The 25272-nt window shown below is 58.9% G+C and overlaps 3 protein-coding genes across 15 annotated transcripts in view; 2 read left to right on the top strand and 1 right to left on the bottom strand.

The window, feature by feature from the left end:
• LOC142907111 (uncharacterized) overlaps positions 1-13869 on the top strand; it is a 31366-nt gene extending 17497 nt beyond the window's left edge. Inside the window, exon 2 of the mRNA XM_076056236.1 lies at positions 10082-13869. Coding sequence (XP_075912351.1) covers positions 10082-10377 — 296 coding nt within the window. The 3' untranslated portion in view covers positions 10378-13869. The remainder of the gene's footprint in view (positions 1-10081) is intronic.
• The window catches only part of LOC116958194 (uncharacterized), a 342903-nt gene that overhangs the window by 61426 nt on the left and 256205 nt on the right, over positions 1-25272 (top strand). The gene's annotated exons all lie outside the window — the stretch shown is intronic.
• LOC116958193 (large proline-rich protein bag6-like) overlaps positions 16013-25272 on the bottom strand; it is a 54846-nt gene continuing 45586 nt past the window's right edge. For 9 of the 13 annotated variants that reach the window (XM_076056208.1, XM_076056206.1, XM_076056204.1 and 6 more), the window contains 5 exons: positions 23685-23747; positions 20669-20842; positions 17657-17770; positions 17073-17216; positions 16013-16979 (listed from right to left, as the gene is read on the bottom strand). In XM_076056208.1, the coding sequence (XP_075912323.1) occupies positions 16881-16979; positions 17073-17216; positions 17657-17770; positions 20669-20842; positions 23685-23747 (594 nt within the window). In that variant the 3' untranslated portion in view covers positions 16013-16880. The remainder of the gene's footprint in view (positions 16980-17072; positions 17217-17656; positions 17771-20668; positions 20843-23684; positions 23748-25272) is intronic. The other 4 variants (XM_076056207.1, XM_076056214.1, XM_076056215.1 and 1 more) reach the window with 1 other exon arrangement.

Genomic DNA, 25272 nt, shown 5'->3' with positions numbered 1-25272 from the left:
GAGGAGTTCGGCGACGGTGGTGGCGGTTGTCGGTAGCCGCGGCGGCGGCGGCGGTGGTGGCGGCAGTGGCCCATTCTGAGCGGCGGCGTCGTTCACGACGCCGCCGAGGATTTCATGGCCCCCCCCCGGCATCCTCCGTCCTTGCCCAGGCTTGCTCCCCCACCACCTGAGCACCGTCGTCCCCTCGCGAGCCGCCCATCCCACACCCCCCCCACCGACTGTCCTGGCCGTCCGCTACCACCGCCGCTAACGTCGCCACCGCCGCGTCCCCCCCCCTCGCCCCTCGCCTCTCCCCTCTCCTCCTCCTGTAGAGGAGTAATTGCGCCGACTGTGCTGTTGATTATTGCTCCGTAGCACAGAGCGAGTCCGCCCAGCGCCTCCGTCCCTCTCTTCCTTCTGCCCTGTCCCCTCCACCCTGCTGCTCCCTCCTCTCTCTCTCTCTCTGCATGATTCTGGGTGTCCTTGCTTTTCTGCTCTGCCTCCTGTTCCATCGCTATCCCTCTGCCCCCCCCGTGCCATCATCTGACCCGGTCACCTTTACCCTGCGTCTTCCTCCCTGCCGTTCATCTCCCATCCCTCCCCCCGCACCACCCCCGCTAATCCCTCCATCTGCCTCCTCATCCACCGCCCCCCTCTGCACCATTATCCCGGCTACATTGCACCCCACTCGTGCCGTGGGGCTATGGAGGTCGCAGACGATGAGCACCCATCGCCCAATGCGGACGTTAGCCGCACGCCCACAGCGATTACACCGGGGGGGTCTTGCAGACTCCTCGCGCAGAGACCCACAGACTGGCATAGAGACACATAGATTCGCATAGAAACCCGCAGGCTTGGGCAGACACCCACAGGCTAATCCAGAAACCCAAAGGCTAATCTGGAAACCCACAGGCTCGGGCAGATACTCACAGGCTCTCCCAAAGACGCGCAGACTTGCCCAGAGACGCTCGCGCAGATACCAACAGGCTCGCCCAGGGAACCCGCGGGCTCGCCCAGACGACCCGCAGGCTCGTCCAGAGACCCTCACGCTCCCCCTGAGACCCGCAGGCTCCCGCAGAGACCCACAGGCTCCCCCTGAGAACCGCAGGCTCTCCCAGAGACCCTCTTGGCTATTCCAGAGACCTGCAGGGCACGCAGAGACCCGCAGAGAGCCGCAGGGTCACGCAGAGACCCGCAGGCTCTCCCAGTCACCCCCCAGGCTCACTCAGTCACCCACAGGCTTGCCCAGAGACCCTCACGCTCTCCCAGAGACCTGCAGGGGCACGCAGAGACCTTAACTCGCCCTGAGACCCTCACGCTCGCCCAGAGACCCACAGGCTCACCCAGAGACCCAGAGGCTCTCCCAGAGACCCGCAGGCTCACCCAGAGACCCACAGGCTCCGCCAGAGACGCACAGGCTCTCCCAGAGACCCACAGGCTCACCCAGAGACCCGCAGGCTCCCCCAGAAACCCACAGGCTCCCCCATAGACCCACAGGCTCCCCCAAAGACCCGCAGGCTCTCCCAGAGACCCACAGGCTCTCCCAGAGACCCACAGGCTCTCCCAGAGACCCACAGGCTTGCCCAGAGACCCTCACGCTCTCCCAGAGACCCACAGGCTCTCCCAGAGACCCACAGGCTTCCCCAGAGACCCACAGGCTCTCCCAGAGACCCACATGCTCTCCCAGAGACCCACAGGCTCTCTCAGAAACCCACAGGCTCCCCCAGAGACCCACAGGCTCGCCCAGAGACCCACAGGCTCTCCCAGAGACCCATAGGCTCACACAGAGACCCACAGGCTCCCCCAAAGACCCACACGCTCCCCCAGAGACCCACAGGCTCTCCCAGAGACCCACAGGCTCTCCCAGAGACCCATAGGCTCGCACAGAGACCCACAGGCTCTCCCAGAGACCCATAGGCTCGCACAGAGACCCGCAGAGAGCCGCAGGGTCATGCGGAGACCCGCAGGCTCTCCCAGAGACCCACAGGCTCTCCCAGAGACCCACAGGCTCTCCCAGAGACCCTCTTGGCTAGTCGAGAGAGCTGCAGGGTCACGCAGAGAGCCGCAGGGTCACGCAGAGACCCGCAGGATCACACAGACCCACAGGCTCTCCCAGAGACCCACAGGCTCTCCCAGAGACCCACAGGCTCACCCAGAGACCCACAGGTTCCCTCAGAGACCCACAGGCTCCCCCAGAGACCCAGAGGCTCACCCAGAGACCCACAGGCTCTCCCAGAGACCCACAGGCTCCCCCAGAGACCCACAGGCTCTCCCAGAGACCCACAGGCTCCCCCAGAGACCCAGAGGCTCTCCCAGAGACCCAGAGGCTCTCCCAGAGACCCACAGGCTCCCCCAGAGACCCAGAGGCTCTCCCAGAGACCCAGAGGCTCTCCCAGAGACCCACAGGCTCTCCCAGAGACCCACAGGCTCACCCAGAGACCCATAGGCTCTCCCAGAGACCCATAGGCTCACACAGAGACCCATCGGCTCGCACAGAGACCTGCAGGGGCACGCAGAGACCCGCAGAGAGCCGCAGGGTCATGCAGAGACCCGCAGGATCACACAGACACCTACAGGCTTGCCCAGTCACGCACAGGCTCTCCCAGAGACCCACAGGCTCTCCCAGAGACCCACAGGCTCTCCCAGAGACCCACAGGCTCTCCCAGAGACCCACAGGCTCTCCCAGAGACCCACAGGCTCACCCAGAGACCCAGAGGCTCTCCCAGAGACCCAGAGGCTCTCCCAGAGACCCACAGGCTCTCCCAGAGAACCACAGGCTCTCCCAGAGACCCACAGGCTCTCCCAGAGACCCACAGGCTCTCCCAGAGACCCACAGGCTTGCCCAGAGACCCTCACGCTCCCCCAGAGACCCACAGGCTCACCTCGAGGGCCCACAGGCTCCCCCAGAGACCCACAGGCTCTCCCAGAGACCCACAGGCTCTCTCAGAAACCCACAGGCTCCCCCAGAGACCCACAGGCTCGCCCAGAGACCCACAGGCTCTCCCAGAGACCCATAGGCTCACACAGAGACCCACAGGCTCCCCCAGAGACCCACACGCTCCCCCAGAGACCCACAGGCTCTCCCAGAGACCCACAGGCTCTCCCAGAGACCCATAGGCTCGCACAGAGACCCACAGGCTCTCCCAGAGACCCATAGGCTCGCACAGAGACCCGCAGAGAGCCGCAGGGTCATGCGGAGACCCGCAGGCTCTCCCAGAGACCCACAGGCTCTCCCAGAGACCCACAGGCTCTCCCAGAGACCCTCTTGGCTAGTCGAGAGAGCTGCAGGGTCACGCAGAGAGCCGCAGGGTCACGCAGAGACCCGCAGGATCACACAGACCCACAGGCTCTCCCAGAGACCCACAGGCTCTCCCAGAGACCCACAGGCTCTCCCAGAGACCCACAGGCTCCCCCAGAGACCCACAGGCTCACCCAGAGACCCACAGGTTCCCTCAGAGACCCACAGGCTCCCCCAGAGACCCAGAGGCTCACCCAGAGACCCACAGGCTCTCCCAGAGACCCACAGGCTCCCCCAGAGACCCACAGGCTCTCCCCGAGACCCACAGGCTCCCCCAGAGACCCAGAGGCTCTCCCAGAGACCCATAGGCTCACACAGAGACCCATCGGCTCGCACAGAGACCTGCAGGGGCACGCAGAGACCCGCAGAGAGCCGCAGGGTCATGCAGAGACCCGCAGGATCACACAGACACCTACAGGCTTGCCCAGTCACGCACAGGCTCTCCCAGAGACCCACAGGCTCTCCCAGAGACCCACAGGCTCTCCCAGAGACCCACAGGCTCTCCCAGAGACCCACAGGCTCACCCAGAGACCCAGAGGCTCTCCCAGAGACCCAGAGGCTCTCCCAGAGACCCACAGGCTCTCCCAGAGAACCACAGGCTCTCCCAGAGACCCACAGGCTCTCCCAGAGACCCACAGGCTCTCCCAGAGACCCACAGGCTTGCCCAGAGACCCTCACGCTCCCCCAGAGACCCACAGGCTCACCTCGAGGGCCCACAGGCTCCCCCAGAGACCCACAGGCTCTCCCAGAGACCCATAGGCTCACACAGAGACCCACAGGCTCTCCCAGAGACCCAGAGGCTCTCCCAGAGACCCACAGGCTCTCCCAGAGAACCACAGGCTCTCCCAGAGACCCACAGGCTCTCCTAGAGACCCACAGGCTCTCCCAGAGACCCACAGGCTTGCCCAGAGACCCTCACGCTCCCCCAGAGACCCACAGGCTCACCTCGAGGGCCCACAGGCTCCCCCAGAGACCCATAGGCTCACACAGAGACCCACAGGCTCTCCCAGAGACCCACAGGATCACACAGACACCCAGAGGCTTGCCCAGTCGCTCACAGGCTCTCCCAGAGACCCTAACTCGTTCAGAGACCCTCACGCTCTTCCAGAGACCCACAGGCTCTCCCAAAGACCCTCTTGGCTAGTCGAGAGACCTGCAGGGTCACGCAGAGAGCCGCAGGGTCACGCAGAGACCCGCAGGATCACGCAGAGACCCACAGGCTCTCCCAGTCACCCCCAGGCTCGCCCAGTCACCCACAGGCTTGCCCAGAGACCCTCACGCTCCCCCAGAGACCCGCAGGCTCCCCCAGAGACCCACAGGCTCTCCCAGAGACCCAGAGGCTTGCCCAGAGACCCACAGGCTCTCCCAGAGACCCACAGGCTCTCCCAGAGACCCACAGGTTCCCCCAGAGACCCACAGGTTCCCCCAGAGACCCACAGGCTCTCCCAGAGACCCACAGGCTCGCCCTGAGACCCGCAGGTTCGCTCAGAGACCCACAGGCTCCCCCAGAGACCCACAGGCTCCCCCAGAGACCCAGAGGCTCTCCCAGAGACCCACAGGCTCTCCCAGAGACCCACAGGCTCTCCCAGAGACCCATCGGCTCGCACAGAGACCTGCAGGGGCACGCAGAGACCCGCAGAGAGCCGCAGGGTCATGCAGAGACCCGCAGGATCACACAGACACCCACAGGCTTGCCCAGTCACGCACAGGCTCTCCCAGAGACCCACAGGCTCTCCCAGAGACCCACAGGCTCTCCCAGAGACCATCACGCTCTCCCAGAGACCCAGAGGCTCTCCCAGAGACCCTCACGCTCCCCCAGAGACCCACAGGCTCTCCCAGAGACCCATCGGCTCGCACAGAGACCTGCAGGGGCACGCAGAGACCCGCAGAGAGCCGCAGGGTCATGCAGAGACCCGCAGGATCACACAGACACCCACAGGCTTGCCCAGTCACGCACAGGCTCTCCCATAGACCCACAGGCTCCCCCATAGACCCACAGGCTCTCCCAGAGACCATCACGCTCTCCCAGAGACCCAGAGGCTCTCCCAGAGACCCTCACGCTCCCCCAGAGACCCACAGGCTCTGCCAGAGACCCATAGGCTCACACAGAGACCCACAGGCTCTCCCAGAGACCCACAGGCTCACACAGAGACCCACAGGCTCTCCCAGAGACCCACAGGCTCACAAAGAGACCCATGGGCTCGCACAGAGACCCGCAGAGAGCCTCAGGGTCATGCGGAGACCCGCAGGATCACACAGACACCCAAAGGCTTGCCCAGTCGCTCACAGGCTCTCCCAGAGACCCTAACTTGTTCAGAGACCCTCACGCTCTCCCAGAGACCCACAGGCTCTCCCAGAGACCCACAGGCTCTCCCAGAGACCCTCACGCTCCCCCAGAGACCCACAGGCTCCCCCAGAGACCCACAGGCTCTCCCAGAGACCCATAGGCTCACACAGAGACCCACAGGCTCCCCCAGAGACCCACAGGCTCTCCCAGAGACCCACAGGCTCTCCCAGAGACCCACAGGCTCTCCCAGAGACCCATAGGCTCGCACAGAGACCCGCAGAGAGCCTCAGGGTCATGCGGAGACCCGCAGGATCACACAAACACCCACAGGCTTGCCCAGTCGCTCACAGGCTCTCCCAGAGACCCTAACTTGTTCAGAGACCCTCACGCTCTCCCAGAGACCCACAGGCTCTCCCAGAGACCAAGAGGCTCGTCCAGAGACCCACAAGCTCTCCCAGAGACCCACAGGCTCCCCCAGAGACCCACAGGCTCCCCCAGAGACCCACAGGCTCTCCCAGAGACCCAGAGGCTCGCCCAGAGACCCACAGGCTCTCCCAGAGACCCAGAGGCTCGCCCAGAGACCCACAGGCTCTCCCAGAGACCCTAACTCGTTCAGAGACCCTCACGCTCTTCCAGAGACCCACAGGCTCTCCCAGAGACCCTCTTGGCTAGTCGAGAGACCTGCAGGGTCACGCAGAGACCCGCAGGATCACGCAGAGACCCACAGGCTCTCCCAGTCACCCACAGGCTTGCCCAGAGACCCTCACGCTCCCCCAGAGACCCGCAGGCTCCCCCAGAGACCCACAGGCTCTCCCAGAGACCCAGAGGCTCTCCCAGAGACCCAGAGGCTCGCCCAGAGACCCACAGGCTCTCCCAGAGACCCACAGGCTCTCCCAGAGACCCACAGGCTCACACAGAGACCCATCGGCTCGCACAGAGACCTGCAGGGGCACGCAGAGACCCGCAGAGAGCCGCAGGGTCATGCAGAGACCCGCAGGATCACACAGACACCCACAGGCTTGCCCAGTCACGCACAGGCTCCCAGAGACCCACAGGCTCTCCCAGAGACCCACAGGCTCCCCGAGAGACCCACAGGCTCTCCTAGAGACCCACAGGCTCCCCCAGAGACCCACAGGCTCCCCCAGAGACCCACAGGCTCCCCCAGAGACCCACAGGCTCTCCCAGAGACCCATAGGCTCACACAGAGACCCGCAGGATCACACAGACACCCACAGGCTTGCCCAGTCGCCCACAGGCTCTCTGAGACTCTAACTCGTTCTGAGACCCTCACGCTCTCCCAGAGACCCACAGGCTCTCCCAGAGACCCTCTTGGCTAGTCGAGAGAGCTGCAGGGTCACGCAGAGACCCGCAGGATCACGCAGAGACCCACAGGCTCTCCCAGAGACCCACAGGCTCACCCAGAGACCCACAGGTTCCCTCAGAGACCCACAGGCTCTCCCAGAGACCCACAGGCTCCCCCAGAGACCCACTGGCACGGCCAGAGACCCACAGTCTCTCCCAAAGACCCACAGGCTCCCCCAGAGACCCAGAGGCTCTCCCAGAGACCCAGAGGCTCCCCCAGAGACCCTCTTGGCTAGTCCAGATACTTGCAGGGTTACGCAGAGACCCGCAGGATCACGCAGACACCTACAGGCTCCCCCAGAGACCCAGAGGCTCTCCCAGAGACCCAGAGGCTCTCCCAGAGACCCAGAGGCTCTCCCAGAGACCCACAGGCTTGCCCAGAGACCCTCACGCTCCCCCAGAGACCCACAGGCTCACCTAGAGGGCCCACAGGCTCCCCCAGAGACCCATAGGCTCGCACAGAGACCCGCAGAGAGCCTCAGGGTCATGCGGAGACCCGCAGGATCACACAGACACCCACAGGCTTGCCCAGTCGCTCACAGGCTCTCCCAGTGACCCTAACTCGTTCATAGACCCTCACGCTCTCCCAGAGACCCACAGGCTCTCCCAGAGACCCTCTTGGCTAGTCGAGAGAGCTTCAGGGTCACGCAGAGACCCGCAGGATCACGCAGAGACCCCCAGGCTCGCCCAGTCACCCACAGGCTTGCCCAGAGACCCTCACGCTCCCCCAGAGACCCACAGGCTCTCCCAGAGACCCATAGGCTCGCCCAGAGACCCAGAGGCTCGCCCAGAGACCCACAGGCTCCCCCAGAGACCCGTAGGATCACGCAGACACCCACAGGCTCTCCCAGAGACCCACGGGCTCTCCCAGAGACCCAGAGGCTCTCCCAGAGACCCACAGGCTCTCCCAGTCACCCCCAGGCTCACCCAGTCATCCACAGGCTCTCCCAGAGACCCACAGGCTCCCCCAGAGACCCACAGGCTCACCCAGAGACCCGCAGTCCACATCCTCCTATCTCTTCCCTCCCTCTTTCCTTTCCCTTTGCTCCCCACCACTCCCGTGTCCTCCTCTCCCCCCGCCCCCCCATTCTCACCCTTCCCCCTCTCCCCGCCTCACGCCGCCCCCCCCCGAGTCGGCTGTACTCGCTCAGCAACCCCAGAGTCAGGGAGAGTGTGTGGGGTTAACGCCACCAGCGTGTGGCGATAAAACCAGGACGTCAGGAGAGAAATGCCCTTAAAGCCCCAGTTTACACGGCATGTTGGGTGGAATTCCTCATTGCTTGTCCCCCCCCCGGAAACGAACGAATCCAAACCCCTCCCCGGAAAGCGGAACGCGTCCACCCCGCGCCGAAGACGGAGCCAAAACGGAGATGCCCTAAAACAAAACCCGCGTCCGAGGCAAAAACAAAACAACAAAAAAAAACAGCAAACGCCGCCGCCTTGGAAGCAGCGGTCCCTTTTGCGCGCGGTCCTGCATGTGCGCTTCGAGTCGCTCCGACGTTAAACCACTGGGGCTTTAAGATCTCGCTTGCTCGCCCGACCGCCCCCATCCCCACCGCGCCGGACGCTGCCGAGGAGGGGGAGGAGCGGCGGCGGCGGCGGCGGCGGCGGCGAAAATTCGTGCAGTGACGCAGCTTTGTCGCTGTTGACGACGATGATGATGATGATGGCGGCGGTGATGATGATGATGGCTGTGGAGGCTGCGGTTTTGTCACGGTGACTGTTTATTACGGGGGGGGGCGGGGGCGGGGGAGGGGCGGGAAAGTCGCGGCGTTTTTGAATGGAAATAAAGTAAGCGCCCCCCTCCCCCCCAACGTGGCGTTTTAGGGTGACGCGTGGGGGTGACGCGTGGGGGTGACGTGTGGGGGTGACGTGGGGGTGACGTGGGGGTGACGTGTGGGGGTGACGTGTGGGGTGACGTGTGGGGTGACGTGTGGGTGACGTGGGGGTGACGTGTGGGGGTGACGTGGGGGTGACGTGTGGGGTGACGTGTGGGGGTGACGTGGGGGTGACGTGGGGGTGAAGTGTGGGGGTGACGTGTGGGGATGACGTGTGGGGTGACGTGTGGGTGACGTGGGGGTGACGTGTGGGGGTGACGTGGGGGTGACGTGTGGGGTGACGTGTGGGGGTGACGTGTGGGGGTGACGTGTGGGGTGACGTGGGGGGGTGACGTGGGGGTGACGTGGGGGTGACGTGGGGGTGACGTGTGGGGGTGACGTGTGGGGGTGACGTGTGGGGTGACGTGTGGGTGACGTGGGGGTGACGTGTGGGGGTGACGTGGGGGTGACGTGTGGGGTGACGTGTGGGGGTGACGTGGGGGTGACGTGGGGGTGAAGTGTGGGGGTGACGTGTGGGGATGACGTGTGGGGTGACGTGTGGGTGACGTGGGGGTGACGTGTGGGGGTGACGTGGGGGTGACGTGTGGGGTGACGTGTGGGGGTGACGTGTGGGGGTGACGTGTGGGGTGACGTGGGGGGGTGACGTGGGGGTGACGTGGGGGTGACGTGTGGGGGTGACGTGTGGGGTGACGTGGGGGGTGACGTGTGGGGGTGACGTGTGGGGGTGACGTGTGGGGTGACGTGTGGGGTGACGTGTGGGGTGACGTGTGGGGTGACGTGGGGGGTGACGTGGGGGGTGACGTGGGGGGTGACGTGGGGGGTGACGCGTGGGGGTGACGTGGGGGTGACGTGGGGGTGACGTGGGGGTGGGCCCTCCGCCAGCCACGTGGAGGACGACTCCGCTACTCGGTGCCGACGTCGCAGCCTTGCCGCAGTTCCCCCGGAGCGACCCCCACCCACCACCCCCCCTCCCTCTCCTCGCCCACGCTTCCGTGTTTGATTCCCAGGCACAGGTGGTGCGCCCACCCCCCCACGCGGCCGGCCCCCTCCCCCCCCTTCTCGACACACCGAGGAACGGAGCCGACCTTAACTCCACCGCTCTCGCCCCCCTCCACAAAACACACGGACACAAGTGCCTGGCAACAACCCCCTCTGTGTGTGTGTGTGTGTGCGCTACCCACCCCGTGCCCCCCTACCCACCCCGTGCCCCCCTACCCACCGTCTCCTCCCCTCACCCGCTCCTCACCCCCCCCCCCCTCCCCGCCCCCCTTCCCTTCCCCCACGCACGCTTCCTCCCGAATGCTTGGGGGTGAGCAGGAAGCCAGGGCGGGGAAGGGCGGGTGGGAGTGCAGCAGCAGCAGCAGCAGCAACAGCAGCAGCAGCAGCAGCAGGGAGCCGCGGGTAGCGCCGCCGGCGGCAGCGGCGGCGGCGGCGGCGGCGGCGGCGGCGGCGCTGCTCAGGCGGTGCGCGAGGACGGCAAGGAGGAGCACCCCTGCGCGCTGCCGCCACTGCAGACCAACAGCCGCGGGGAGGTGACCTTCCGCTGCGGCGAGTGCGGCAAGTGCTACCTGTGGCCGCCCTACTTCCGGCAGCAGCCTCGCCCGTACTGGTGATTTTTTTTTTGGGGGGGCGGGGGGGGGCGGTGGCGGTGGAGGGTTGCGGGGTTGCGGGGTTGCGGGGTTGGGGGGGGGGCCCCAGCTGCGGCCAACCCTCGCTGCGAGCTCTGACCGACCTTGCTTAGTCTGGCCCGAGAGCCGTCCCATCATCGGGCCCCGCCGACCCCGCCGACCCCGCCGACGACGATGAAGGAACATCGGCCGACCCGCCCCGGGGAGAGCCGCCTTGGTGGCGGCGGTGGTGGCGGTGGTGGGCGGTGGTGGGGGGCGGTGGGGGGGGGGCGGTGGGGGGCAAGAGAGGGAGCGGCGGCGGGCGTTGAGTTGGCGGGCAGAAGTAGAAGACTCCGCCACACTTCACCTTAGCTTCTTTCGTTTGTTGTTTTGTTTGGTGGGAGTTTTTGGACGCGAGAGTCGAGGTGACGCCGGCGGCGGCGCTCCCCAAGTAACCCCAGTGGTTTATTTGAAGGCTGCGGGGGGGTCCCCCTGTGGATTAAGCACCACATCATCATCCTCCACCGCAACCACCACGGATCTTGCCAAACTCGCAGTGGCCACGACCTTCCAGCCTCGGCATGAAACCACCAACCCCCGACTCTCCTTCCTTGCTGCTGCTGCTGCTGCCGCCGCCGCCCATCGACAAGCTTCGTGCGTGCGTGCTGACGTGTACGGTGTGTCATTTCACCACCCGCTGACGTTGATGATCATGATGATGATGATGGCGGTGGTCGGTGGGAGTGCGTGGTTGTTGATGGTGGGTAGCGCGACCAGAGCCGGCTTGTGTACAAGCCGGCCGCGGTGGCGCTTGATGAACATATTGGCGAGTCCTTGGTTTGACGCGGACGCTCGGCTCATTCTATGAAAGCTCGTTTTGCTTTTATAATTCTCGCGGGTTATCAACATCTTTTTTTGTTTGTTGTCGTGGTGGTGATGATGATGATGATGATTCCTGGGCACAAATTCACGCCGATTAATCGCTGGCTTTAGAAGGCGGGTGATGGTGGCGGTGGGCGGCTTTAGGAGGTAAAAACGCAATTATTATTTTTGTTTAATTTTTTTTCCTTTATCCCCCCCCCCCCCCCCCGTCATTTTGATTTGGGGCTCTGCAAGCGCTCTGATAATTTCTGAAGCGTTACTTTTGCGCTACGGGCGATTGAATTTCTTTCTCTCTCTCTCTCTCTCACGCTCTCCCTCCGACATTTTTACAAGTGCATTTCTAGCGGAAGCGCTCCACCACAACGCTTGGGCACGCACGGCCGAGGCTGTCAAAAACCTACGCACGACGTTCCCACCCGATCGATCTGACGGTGTATATATGTAGCAACCGTGTTGCGGTGGCAACTGTATTTTAAGATGAGTCCAAATAAATCACGGGGAAGGGGGGTGGAGGTGGAGGGGCGGGGATGGGGTGTGGTGGGTATTGGTGTTTGTAAAGAGAAAAAAAAATACTAATTATTGTTACGAATGAAAGTTCGGGTTGTTAAAACGCGGGGGGCGGGGGGGGGGGAATGTACGTAAAAACCTGAGAGCCGCCGGTTGTGTTTTCATACGCGGCGTTTTTCCCCTCCTCTCCCACCCTCCGTTTCGACGGAATTTGGTCAGACGCGTCGCCGACTCGAATCTTTCATGATCCGCTAAACCCAACGGGAAGCCCCCCCCCCGCCCCCCCCCGCCCCCCCCGCCCACCGTCTTTCGCCCGACAAGACTTCCAAAAGCTTCCGCGGCCGCTCCGATTCTCGTCCCCCGGGGCACCAGGCAACCCCCCCCACCGCACGCCCCCTGTTCGTGTCGGGGGGGGGGGGTTGGCACGAGTTCCTCTCCATCGTGGGCAACCGCCGTTGATCTCCCACCCCCGCAACGTACGAACGTGAAACTTCTTTCGCACCGTCAATGTCGCCAACCGCGCTGATCGGCAGCTGCTCGGTTTTTTTCGACGATTGGTGCCCCCCCCACCCCCCCCCACCCCCCCCCTCCCTCCGAGATAAGCCCCCCCCAACCAGGATTTTAATTTCTCCGTGGTGGAGGTCCGTCAACGTCTCGGCTCTTATCACGACAGCGGCGGGGGAGGCGGAGCGTCAAAACTCATTAAAAGACAGATCAAGAGTTTCCATTGGTTTTTTTTTTATTTAGCTGGTCCGCTTGCTTAAGGGGTCCCCCTCCCCCCCCAACGGTATCGTAGCTTTCAGGCTGCCCCGGACCCCCATCGGGAGGGGGCCCGGGGGGGGGGGGGTGGCGGTGAAGTCCGTCGTGCTGAGCCGGTTGGTTTAAGGCCCCCCCCCCCCCCCCCCCAAATCGCCAGACCCTCAGAGTATTTATTCGCGGTTTGCTATCCAGCAGCAGAAAAAACTCGCGCCTCCTGGGGAAGGACGGACTTACCGCCACGTTGAGATCCACGCCAGCACTTGTTGGCCAGACGGCGCGCACTCAACGTGACAGAAGTGAATCGGGAGGCCGGCGCAGCTTTTAAAGTGTCGTTGCTTTCACCCCCATCCCCATACCCCGCCCGCCCGCCCGCCCCCCCCCGTGAAATCACGTTGCGTATCCCCGCCTCATCAAGATCCCACCCCGTGGTGTAAGTCTCGACAGCCTTGTGGGCCATTTGGCAAGCAGCGCCTGGCAAGGCCGGCAGCCACGCGGGCATCTTGAGAGGACGCCGGTGCGCAGGCTTGGGAGGCGGATTGACTCGTCGATTCGCGTCACACGGCAATCCGCTCGCTCGCTCTCTCTCTCTCTCTTTCTCTCGGGGCTTCATTTCTACACAGGGCGCGCACCCACGCGCACACACACACACACCAACACAATTGTACATACAAGACTTTATTTGATAACTTTGTAATTTACTAATTATTGCAGGCGCGGTCGCTCCGCGCGGAGCGGGAAGGCGGAGGTGTGGAGGGAGTGTCGGGTCCCCCCCCGTCGGCCGTGCATGTTCATTTGTTTCTGTGGGGGCAGGGGGCGGTGCCGAGTGAGGATCCACCACCCACACAACCAGATCCCTACCCCACCAACCACCCCCCCCCCACCCCTGCCTCGTGTGTTACTGGACACAATATATTATCTTTGTTATAATAACCCTACCGTAGCTGTTTAAAAAAAAAAACCCGTGTTTCCAATGTATAGTTAGTGTGACAGGAAGGTGGTTATTTTATATTAAAATTCAAATAAAAACACGTGTGTGCACACATACAAAACCTCTTCTTCCTATTCTCAACTCCCCCTCTTCCACCAAACAGCGTTTCAGGAGTGGAGGGGGGGGGGGGTCCACACCATGGTTTCCACCACCCCCTTCCGACTCATCCCCTAACCCTGGCAACACCCCGGAACTCCGCGAGGTTTGGCTGTGGTTGGAACGCCACCCCCACCACCTACCCGACCCACTCCCCATTGCTTTTCTATGTGACAAATGTAACACTGCAAAAAAAACGGAATAATAGGTCTCCCCCCCCCCTCCCGTATGTTGTTGTACTAAAATAAAGTGTTTTATGAAGGTTGTATGCCTATTCGTTGAGTGGGGGTGGTGGAGGCGTTGGGGGAGGGGTGTGCTGTGGATAGTAGTACTGTGAGTTGGTGGTGGGGTAGGAGGTGAGGTTTTGGGGGGGGGGGGCAGGAGGAAAAATCCATCACTGGCACAAGAAGAGATGGAGTGATGTGGTAGAGGAGGACGTGGAGCTGAGTGGCCTTGCCGATGACCGGTACCAGCGGTGTCAAGATCGGCCTCTGTGGAGGAGGCTCGTGAAGGAAGCTGCTACTGGGCAGTTGGAGGCAGTCGCCCTCCAGCAACAACGGAGGGCGGAGTGCCGGGTGGCTAGAAACGTGGCAAGTTGTCACGGTAGGGGGCACAGGTGGTGCATCTCCCAGTCATCTCAGCCAACCCATGGCAGCTGCTGGGTCTGTCCTGTGACCCACCTGCAGGCAGTCGACATGTCACGTGGCCTCCGTGCACCTTCCCTGGCACGTCGTATGCAGGCATGGTGACGACCTTCATTCGGTGCTCGCCAACAGCTATTGGCTATATGGGGGATCTTTGCCTTTGGGCAGATGAGTAGGCGGGTGGGTGAGTAGGGTGAGTGGGTGGGTGAGTAGGGTGGGTGTGTGGGCGAGTAGGTTGGTGGGTGAACAGGCTTGTGGGTGAGTAGGTGGGTGAGGTGGGCGAGGAGGCGGATGGGCAGGCAAGTATGCGGTTGGGTGAGTAGGTTGGTGGGTGAGGTTGGTGGTTGAGTAGGTTGGTGGGTGAGATTGGTGGTTGAGTAGGTTGGTGGTTGAGTAGGTTGGTGGGTGAGGTTGGTGGTTGAGTAGGTTGGTGGTTGAGTAGGTTGGTGGTTGAGTAGGTTGGTGGGTGAGGTTGGTGGGTGAGGTTGGTGGGTGAGGTTGGTGGGTGAGTAGGTTGGTGGGTGAGTAGGTTGGTGGTTGAGTAGGTTGGTGGGTGAGGTTGGTGGTTGAGTAGGTTGGTGGTTGAGTAGGTTGGTGGTTGAGTAGGTTGGTGGTTGAGTAGGTTGGTGGTTGAGTAGGTTGGTGGGTGAGTAGGTTGGTGGGTGAGTAGGTTGATCGGTGAGGTTGGTGGTTGAGTAGGTTGGTGGGTGAGGTTGGTGGTTGAGTAGGTTGGTGGGTGAGTAGGTTGGTGGGTGAGTAGGTTGGTGGGTGAGGTTGGTGGTTGAGTAGGTTGGTGGTTGAGTAGGTTGGTGGGTGAGTAGGTTGGTGGTTGAGTAGGTTGGTGGGTGAGTAGGTTGGTGGGGGAGGTTGGTGGGTGAGTAGGTTGATGGGTGAGGTTGGTGGTTGAGTAGGTTGATGGGTGAGGTTGGTGGGTGAGTAGGTTGGTGGGCGAGTAGGTTGGTGGGTGAGTAGGTTGATGGGTGAGGTTGGTGGTTGAGTAGGTTGGTGGTTGAGTAGGTTGGTGGTTGAGTAGGTTGGTGGGTGAGTAGGTTGGTGGGTGAGTAGGTTGGTGGTTGAGTAGGTTGGTGGGTGAGTAGGTTGGTGGGTGAGTAGGTTGGTGGTTGAGTAGGTTGGTGGGTGAGTAGGTTGGTGGGTGAGTAGGTTGGTGGTTGAGTAGGTTGGTGGGTGAGTAGGTTGGTGGGTGAGTAGGTTGGTGGTTGAGTAGGTTGGTGGATGAGTAGGTTGGTGGGTGAGTAGGTTGGTGGGTGAGTAGGTTGGTGGGTGAGTAGGTTGGTGGGTGAGTAGGTTGGTGGGTGAGTAGGTTGGTGGGTGAGTAGGTTGGTGGGTGAGTAGGTTGGTGGGTGAGTAGGTTGGTGGGTGAGTAGGTTGGTGGGTGAGTAGGTTGGTGGGTGAGTAGGTTGGTGGGTGAGTAGGTTGGTGGGTGAGTAGGTTGGTGGGTGAGTAGGTTGGTGGGTGAGTAGGTTGGTGGGTGAGTAGGTTGGTGGGTGAGTAGGTTGGTGGGTGAGTAGGTTGGTGGGTGAGTAGACGAGTTGATGGGTGGGCCGATGAGAACTGGACGGGTGGACGAGAATTAAAACCGTGACTGAACCCCGCAACAAATTGGACAGTGGCGAAGCCGGGCCGACGGAACAATTCCACCGACAATCCACGGCGATTGGGTTGGGCAGGGAGGTGGGTGGGGTAGATAGGGGTGGGGGTGGGGGTTGTCTCCCACCGCCAACACGACGATACCCACTCCAAGCCATTACAACGTCCGTCATTTATTCATCACGGGGTTCCAAGAGAAGAAGAGACATCGCCGTGAAGTATGGGGGTGGTGGTGGCGGCGTGGGTGGGTGGGCGACACGCAACACAGCAACAAACCGAACTCCCAACATCATCTTACCCAACACCACCCCACCCAACTATAGCCCCCCCCTTCCCCCCCCCCCAACCAAGACAATAAAATAAACAGCAAAACTGTCATCACTTTGGCAACAATATACAGTACGGAGTCAAGCACGCGTGTGTTGGTGGTGGGCGACTGCGATGATGATGGCGGCGATGGGCGTGACGGTGACGATGACGACGGTGGTGACGATGATGGTGGTTGGTCGTGGTGACGATAGCGGTGGTAGCAGTGGTGGTGGTGAAAGCGGTGGTGGTAGTGACGATAGTAGCGGTGGTGGTGATAGCAATGGTGGAGTTGGCGACGATGATGATGATAGCGGTGGTGAAAGTGGTGGTGGTGATAGCAATGGTGGCGGTGACGATGATAGCGGTGGTGACAGCGGTGGTGGTGGTGACAGCAATGGTGGTGGCGACGATGATGATAGCGGTGGTGACAGCGGTGGTGGTGGCGACAGCAATGGTGGTGACAGCAATGGTGGTGGTGACAGCAATGGTGGCGGCGACAGCAATGGTGGTGGCGACGATGATGATAGCGGTGGTGGCGGCGACAGCAATGGTGGTGGCGACGATGATGATGATAGCGGTGGTGGTGGTGACAGCAATGGTGGTGGTGACAGCAATGGTGGTGGTGACAGCAATGGTGGTGGTGACAGCAATGGTGGTGACAGCAATGGTGGTGCGTCACCTCCTGCACCAACGGCTCTGGCGCCGTGCGCGCGCCCCTAAGAGTCGTCGTCCCCGAAGACTCTGCGCGAGTTGGGGAAGCGACTGGGATCGTAGTCCGAGTCGTCCTTCAGGCGCTTCTTGATGTCAGACTTCACCTGGGGGTAGGGGTGGGGAGGGGGGAGAGTTGAGCAACCTCAGCCGCACGTCACCCGCCGCCTGTGCCCGTGAGCGACGGAGCGACGCGTCACCTGCTGCCTGTACGCGGCCTGCGTGGCGTCGGCGTCGCGTGCCAGCGACTCCACGCTGGTCACCGGCTGAGCCCCGGCTCCGCGCGCCGCTCGGCGTAGAGCGTCGGCCAGGGACAGGCGTCCACCCTCCCCCTCCTGCATGGTCTGTGGACAGTGTCGCCAACGTGTCACAGGAACCACTCGGACACACCGCCACCACAACACCACCACCACACCGCCACACCACCACACCGCCAATCAGCCACACCGCCACCATACCAATCAGCCACACCGCTACCACAACACCACACCAAACATCAGCCACACCATACAGCCACACCATACAGCCACACCCCCACCACACCACCACACCACCACCCCAAACAGCAGCCACAACAATCTCCACACCGCCACCACACCACCACCACACCACCACCACACCAAACAGCAGCCACACCAAAGCAGCCACACCAAAGCAGCCACACCGCCACCACCACACCAAACAGCAGCCACACCAATCAGCCACACCGCCACCACACCAATCAGTCACACCGCCGCCACCACACCAAACAACCACGCCACCAAACAAGCACATAAAACCTCACCCGCACCTTCCTGCGCTTGGCGGGCATGCCGCTGAGATAGGCGTCGCTGAACGGAGCCTGCGGCTTGATGCGCCGCTGGGTGTGGATATCCTGCCTCATCACCGGCACCCAGTCCTGACGGGCTCCCCGGGTTTGGGGGTCAGGGGAGGGGGAGGGACGCACAACGGTGGCACCACAGATTAGCACGGTTGGCTACGTGCTGTGAAGTTCGCACCTCTCACGTCTCTCTCCACACTCCACTCACTCTGTAGAACAGGGGCAGAACACACAAACTCCACTCACTAACTCTGCAGAACAGGAGTAGAACACACCTGATGATGACCGTTTGAGTTATGGTCGAAACGTCGTGAGAATTTTTTTTATTGTTTTATATATATTTTGTTATTTTGTTGTTTCTCTTCAACGTGACTTTACCGAAAAAACTAAGAATATGAATAGGAGTAGAACACACAAACTCCACTCACTCACTGTGTAGAACAGGGCTAGAACACACAAACTCCACTCACTCTGTAGAACAGGGCTAGAACACACAAACTCCACTCACTCACTCTGTAGAACAGGGCTAGAACACACAAACTCCACTCACTCACTCTGTAGAACAGGGGTAGAACACACAAACTCCACTCACTCACTCTGTATAACAGGGGTAGAACACACAAACTCCACTCACTCACTGTGTAGAACAGGAGTAGAACACACAAACTCCACTCACTCACTCTGTAGAACAGGGCTAGAACACACAAACTCCACTCACTCACTCTGTAGAACAGGGGTAGAACACACAAACTCCACTCACTCACTGTGTAGAACAGGAGTAGAACACACAAACTCCACTCACTCACTCTGTAGAACAGGGATAGAACACACAAACTCCACTCACTCACTGTGTAGAACAGGAGTAGAACACACAAACTCCACTCACTCACTAGAACAGGGGTAGAACACACAAACTCCACTCACTCTGTAGAACAGGGCTAGAACACACAAACTCCACTCACTCACTCTGCAGAACAGGGCTAGAACACACAAACTCCACTCACTCACTCTGCAGAACAGGGCTAGAACACACAAACTCCACTCACTCACTCTGTAGAACAGGAGTAGAACACACAAACTCCACTCACTCACTCTGTAGAACAGGAGTAAAACACACAAACTCCACTCACTCTGTAGAACAGGGCTAGAACACACAAACTCCACTCACACACTCTGTAGAACAGGGCTAGAACACACAAACTCCACTCACACACTCTGTAGAACAGGGCTAGAACACACAAACTCCACTCACACACTTTGTAGAACAGGGCTAGAACACACAAACTCCACTCACTCACTCTGTAGAACAGGGCTAGACCACACAAACTCCACTCACTCTGTAGAACAGGGCTAGAACACACAAACTCCACTCACTCACACTGTAGAACAGGGGCAGAACACACAAACTCCACTCACTCACTCTGTAGAACAGGAGTAGAACACACAAACTCCACTCACTCACTCGGTAGAACAGGGGTAGAACACACAAACTCCACTCAACTCACTCTGTAGAACAGGGGCAGAACACACAAACTCCACTCACTCACTCTGTAGAACAGGAGTAGAACACACAAACTCCACTCACTCACTCGGTAGAACAGGGGTAGAACACACAAACTCCACTCACTAACTCTGCAGAACAGGGGCAGAACACACAAACTCCACTCACTCACTCTGTAGAACAGGGGTAGAACACACAAACTCCACTCAGTCACTGTGTAGAACAGGAGTAGAACACACAAACTCCACTCACTCACTCTGTAGAACAGGGCTAGAACACACAAACTCCACTCACTCACTCTGTAGAACAGGGGTAGAACACACAAACTCCACTCACACACTCTGTAGAACAGGGCTAGAACACACAAACTCCACTCACTCACTCTGTAGAACAGGGCTAGACCACACAAACTCCACTCACTCTGTAGAACAGGGCTAGAACACACAAACTCCACTCACTCACTCTGTAGCACAGGGGTAAAACACACAAACTCCACTTACTCTGTAGAACAGGGGTAGAACACACAAACTCCACTCACTCTGTAGAACAGGGGTAGAACACACAAACTCCACTCACTCACTCTGTAGAACAGGGCTAGAACACACAAACTCCACTCACTCACTCTGTAGAACAGGGCTAGAACACACAAACTCCACTCACTCTGTAGAACAGGGGTAGAACACACAAACTCCACTCACTCACTCTGTAGAACAGGAGTAGAACACACAAACTCCACTCACTCTGTAAAACAGGAGTAGAACACACAAACTCCACTCACTCACTCTGTAGAACAGGAGTAGAACACACAAACTCCACTCACTCGTTCTGTAGAACAGGAGTAGAACACACAAACTCCACTCACTCACTCTGTAGAACAGGGCTAGAACACACACACTCCACTCACTCACTCTGTAGAACAGGGGTAGAACACACAAACTCCACTCACTCTCTCTGTAGAACAGGAGTAGAACACACAAACTCCACTCACTCACTCTGTAGAACAGGGCTAGAACACACAAACTCCACTCACTCACTCTGTAGAACAGGGCTAGAACACACAAACTCCACTCACTCACTCTGTAGAACAGGGCTAGAACACACAAACTCCACTCACTCACTCTGTAGAACAGGAGTAGAACACACAAACTCCACTCACTCACTCTGTAGAACAGGGGCTAGAACACACAAACTCCACTCACTCACTCTGTAGAACAGGGCTAGAACACACAAATTCCAATCAGGACGGCTCCCATCATCCCACTGCGATCCTCCAAAACCCAACCCAACCCAACCACCACAGTCTACAGACGGACGTCCCCCCGTGTAACCAAGCGTCTGCTATCCCAGCACCATCCTCCAAAACCCAACCCAACCACCACATCTACAGACGGATGTCCCCCGTGTGACCCTTGACGTCCCATCGCGATCACCCCACGGCGGAGGCGGTGGAGGCGGGGGGGTGCCAACGGACTCACGGGTGGCACCACGGAGGCCCAGGCGTCGCCCACCAAAGCCTCGGCGCCCGTCGCCGCTTCCTCCTGGCCAAGCGTCGCCCCCGGTGGCACGGCGTCCATGGCGACGGGCCGGTCGGCCAGACCCGCGGCCTCTTCCGCGGTGGTGGCCGGCGGGGGAGACTGCATGGGAGCCGACTGACGCCACGGTGGCAGCGTTAGCGTTGATTGCAGCATTAGCGGCGTTGATGATGGTAGCGGTGTTGGCGGTGTTGATGGGGACAGTAGTGATACTGACGGTGGTGGCATTGATGATGGTAGCAGTGTTGGCGGTGTTGATGGCGACAGTAGTGATACTGACGGTGGTGGTGTTGATGATGGTAGCGGTGTTGGCGGTGTTGATGGCGACAGTAGTGATACTGACGGTGGTGGTATTGATGGTAGCAGTGTTGGCGGTGTTGATGGCGACAGTAGTGATACTGACGGTGGTGGTATTGATGGTAGCAGTGTTGGCGGTGTTGATGGCGACAGTAGTGATACTGATGGTGGTGGTGTTGATGGTAGCAGTGTTGGCGGTGTTGATGGCGACAGTAGTGATACTGACGGTGGTGGTGTTGATGATGGTAGCAGTGTTGGCGGTGTTGATGGCGACAGTAGTGATACTGACGGTGGTGGTGTTGATGATGGTAGCAGTGTTGGCGGTGTTGATGGCCACAGTAGTGATACTGACGGTGGTGGCGTTGATGATGGTAGCAGTGTTGGCGGTGCTGATGGCGACAGTAGTGATACTGACGGTGGTGGTGTTGATGATGGTAGCAGTGTTGGCGGTGTTGATGGCGACAGTAGTGATACTGACGGTGGTGGTATTGAGGATGATGGTAGCAGTGTTGGCGGTGTTGATGGCGACAGTAGTGATACTAATGGTGGTGGCATTGATGATGGTAGCAGTGTTGGCGGTGTTGATGGGGACAGTAGTGATACTGATGGTGGTGGTGTTGATGATGGTAGCAGTGTTGGCGGTGTTGATGGCGACAGTAGTGATACTGATGGTGGTGGCGTTGATGATGGTAGCAGTGTTGGCGGTGTTGATGGGGACAGTAGTGATACTGATGGTGGTGGCGTTGATGATGGTAGCAGTGTTGGCGGTGTTGATGGCGACAGTAGTGATATTGACGGTGGTGGTATTGATGATGGTAGCAGTGTTGGCGGTGTTGATGGCGACAGTAGTGATACTGATGGTGGTGGCGTTGATGATGGTAGCAGTGTTGGCGGTGTTGATGGGGACAGTAGTGATATTGACGGTGGTGGTATTGATGATGGTAGCAGTGTTGGCAGTGTTGATGGGGACAGTAGTGATACTGACGGTGGTGGTGTTGATGATGGTAGCAGTGTTGGCGGTGTTGATGGCGACAGTAGTGATACTGACGGTGGTGGTATTGAGGATGATGGTAGCAGTGTTGGCGGTGTTGATGGCGACAGTAGTGATACTGACGGTGGTGGTATTGAGGATGATGGTAGCAGTGTTGGCAGTGTTGATGGCGACAGTAGTGATACTGACGGTGGTGGTGTTGATGATGGTAGCAGTGTTGGCGGTGTTGATGGCGACAGTAGTGATACTGACGGTGGTGGTGTTGATGATGGTAGCAGTGTTGGCGGTGTTGATGGCGACAGTAGTGATACTGACGGTGGTGGTATTGATGGTAGCAGTGTTGGCGGTGTTGATGGGGACAGTAGTGATATTGATGGTGGTGGTATTGAGGATGATGGTAGCAGTGTTGGCGGTGTTGATGGCGACAGTAGTGATACTGACGGTGGTGGCGTTGATGATGGTAGCAGTGTTGGCGGTGTTGATGGCGACAGTAGTGATACTGACGGTGGTGGTATTGAGGATGGTAGCAGTGTTGGCGGTGTTGATGGGGACAGTAGTGATACTGATGGTGGTGGTGCTGATGATGGTAGCAGTGTTGGCGGTGTTGATGGCGACAGTAGTGATACTGACGGTGGTGGTATTGATGATGGTAGCAGTGTTGGCGGTGTTGATGGCGACAGTAGTGATACTGATGGTGGTGGCGTTGATGATGGTAGCAGTGTTGGCGGTGTTGATGGCGACAGTAGTGATACTGACGGTGGTGGTATTGAGGATGATGGTAGCAGTGTTGGCGGTGTTGATGGCGACAGTAGTGATACTGACGGTGGTGGTATTGAGGATGATGGTAGCAGTGTTGGCGGTGTTGATGGCGACAGTAGTGATACTGACGGTGGTGGTATTGATGATGGTAGCAGTGTTGGCGGTGTTGATGGCGACAGTAGTGATACTGACGGTGGTGGTATTGAGGATGATGTTAGCGGTGTTGACGGTGGTATTGATGACTGATGGTGGTAGCAGGGACCAGAGGCAGGATCAGTGTTGGTAAAATACATTTCACAAACTTATTAGACAAGACGTTTTTCCCCATAATATTTTCTCTGCATTGTCCCCGCCCCCCCTGCCCGTGTATTGGTTCTCCGTGCGAGTCTATGGGTCTCTCCGTGTGTGTGTGTATGGAGAGAGAGAGAGAGATAGCGGAGCCATTGCCCAAAGTGCAGCCTGTCTAACGAAAATAAATAACAAAGCAATTGTTAAACTGACGCTCGATTGAAATGTGATACTAAATTTCGATTTAAAGCTTTCGTGACTGCAAGGATTCATCTTCTTTGGTTCTTTCGGTAAAGTCACCACCACGTAGAATGAGAATAAAATAACAAATTGATAAAATAAATCAATTTATTATTTTATTCTCATTCTACGTGACTTTACCGAAAGAACCAAAGAAGATGTGATACCAAGTCGCTACAACCGAGGTGGCGGCGGCGGCGGCCCTGTGGGTCTCCGTGTAACTCGTCGGTTATCGGGCCAACACCGTCAACTACCCTCCGTCACCAGAGAACCCGCTTTGATCGCGGGCGTGGCCGACACCTGGGCTCGGAACCCAGGGTCGGGGGGGGGGGGCGTCCGGGGCCCTCCGTGCCACCCAGGCCAAGGGGGGCACAGGCTCCTCACCTTGACCGAGTCGCTGTCGGCCATCTCCACCTCGTCACCGGATGGCCCTTGCGCCGCAGAGTCCTACGGGCACGGAGGGGCAGAACCGCACCGTGAGACCGCGTCTCGATGCCTCGCTGCCGCTGCCCATCTCGGCAAGGAGAGCAAATCGACCGTGAGCGGGCAAACCTCCGGTCGGCGTTGGCAGCAGCAGCGGGGACTTTTGGTTGCTCGCCGGACAAAGGCGGTGGTCGCCGCGTGGCACTTTAGGACCGCGCCGCTTTCTGCGGCCATCTGGGACGCTCTTCCGATTAAATCGTCTACGCTGGCAAAACTCGTTTCTTCATAAGCGTTTGTGCTCATTCCGTTGGTTTTTTCACACCTGACGATGACCCCGCTTGTGTTGCAGTCGAAACGTCGTGAGAATTTTATCGTTTTATAGATATATTTTATTGTTTTATTGCTTCCCTTCTACGTGGTGACTTTACCGAAAGAACCAAGAATATGAATCGCCGCAGTCACGAAAGCTTTAAATACAAATTTAACCGTTTGTGCGTTAAGTTTGTCGTCCTTCCCCCGCACCTCCGACTAGTCACGGTTGGCTACGTACGGCGGTGCCAAAGAAGTTCACCGTACACACACACACACACAGACACGCGCAAGACATGCGCGTTACCATCGTCATATTCTTGGTTCTTTCGGTGAAGTCACGTTGAAGGGAAACAATAAAATAATAAAGAGTATATAAAACAATAAAATTCTCACGACGTTTCGACCGTAACGCAAGTGGTCATCATCAGGTGTGAAAAAAACCAACGGCAAGAAACATTTGAAAGAAGCGGCGGTTTGTATTTATTTATTTGTAAACGTTGTTTGCATTTATTTATTTTTAAACGTTAGTGCCACGGATAGTGATTTGACAGTTTGTTTAGAAGGACGAGTCCATCTATGTTCGGAAAAGAGGGGGGGGGAGACGAAAATTTAATGTATGCTGTCTGAAAGCCACCGTAAGCGTGAACAATCAATTAAGACCCGAAGGTGGTTTATCAAATCCTTCCAATGATTGCTAAGCCAGAATCCATCTTCCCGGATGGATTCCTCAACGTGACTTTACCGAAAGAACCAAGAATATGAATCGCTGCAGTCACGAAAGCTTTAAATCAAAAGTTACCATCGTCGTTATTAATTCGGTAAGATTCCACTCTCGGTAACCCTGGAAGCCTCAACGGAGGCTTTAACCGAAACCGAATTCGGAGCTGAACCGAATTCCAGGGGGTCCTATTGCTCGCGAGCACGCGCGGCGAAACGTCGGACATCGTGTCCGATCACAGCGGCATCGCCGCAGCACCCAATTACAGCGAAACCTGGCATTGCGAGCATAATTCGTTCGGGAAACGTGTTTTGGGATCCAAAGCACTCGTGTATCAGTTGTGATCACGTGACGCTCAGCAGTACAAAGCGTAGACACGTACGACTAAACTTCATCGGCTGTTGTAAATATACAACAGCCGAGGAAGTTTAGAATCAGTACACATTTCGATTTAAAGCTTTCGTGACTGCAGGGATTCATATTCTTGGTTCTTTCGGTAAAGTCACCACCACGTAGAAG

The sequence above is a fragment of the Petromyzon marinus genome, chromosome 74, assembly GCF_048934315.1.
Source record: "Petromyzon marinus isolate PM22_M1 ecotype Great Lakes invasive population chromosome 74, UKy_Petmar_22M1.pri1.0, whole genome shotgun sequence".
Lineage (NCBI taxonomy): Eukaryota > Metazoa > Chordata > Hyperoartia > Petromyzontiformes > Petromyzontidae > Petromyzon > Petromyzon marinus.
This window is presented reverse-complemented; position numbering and strand designations above follow the sequence as displayed.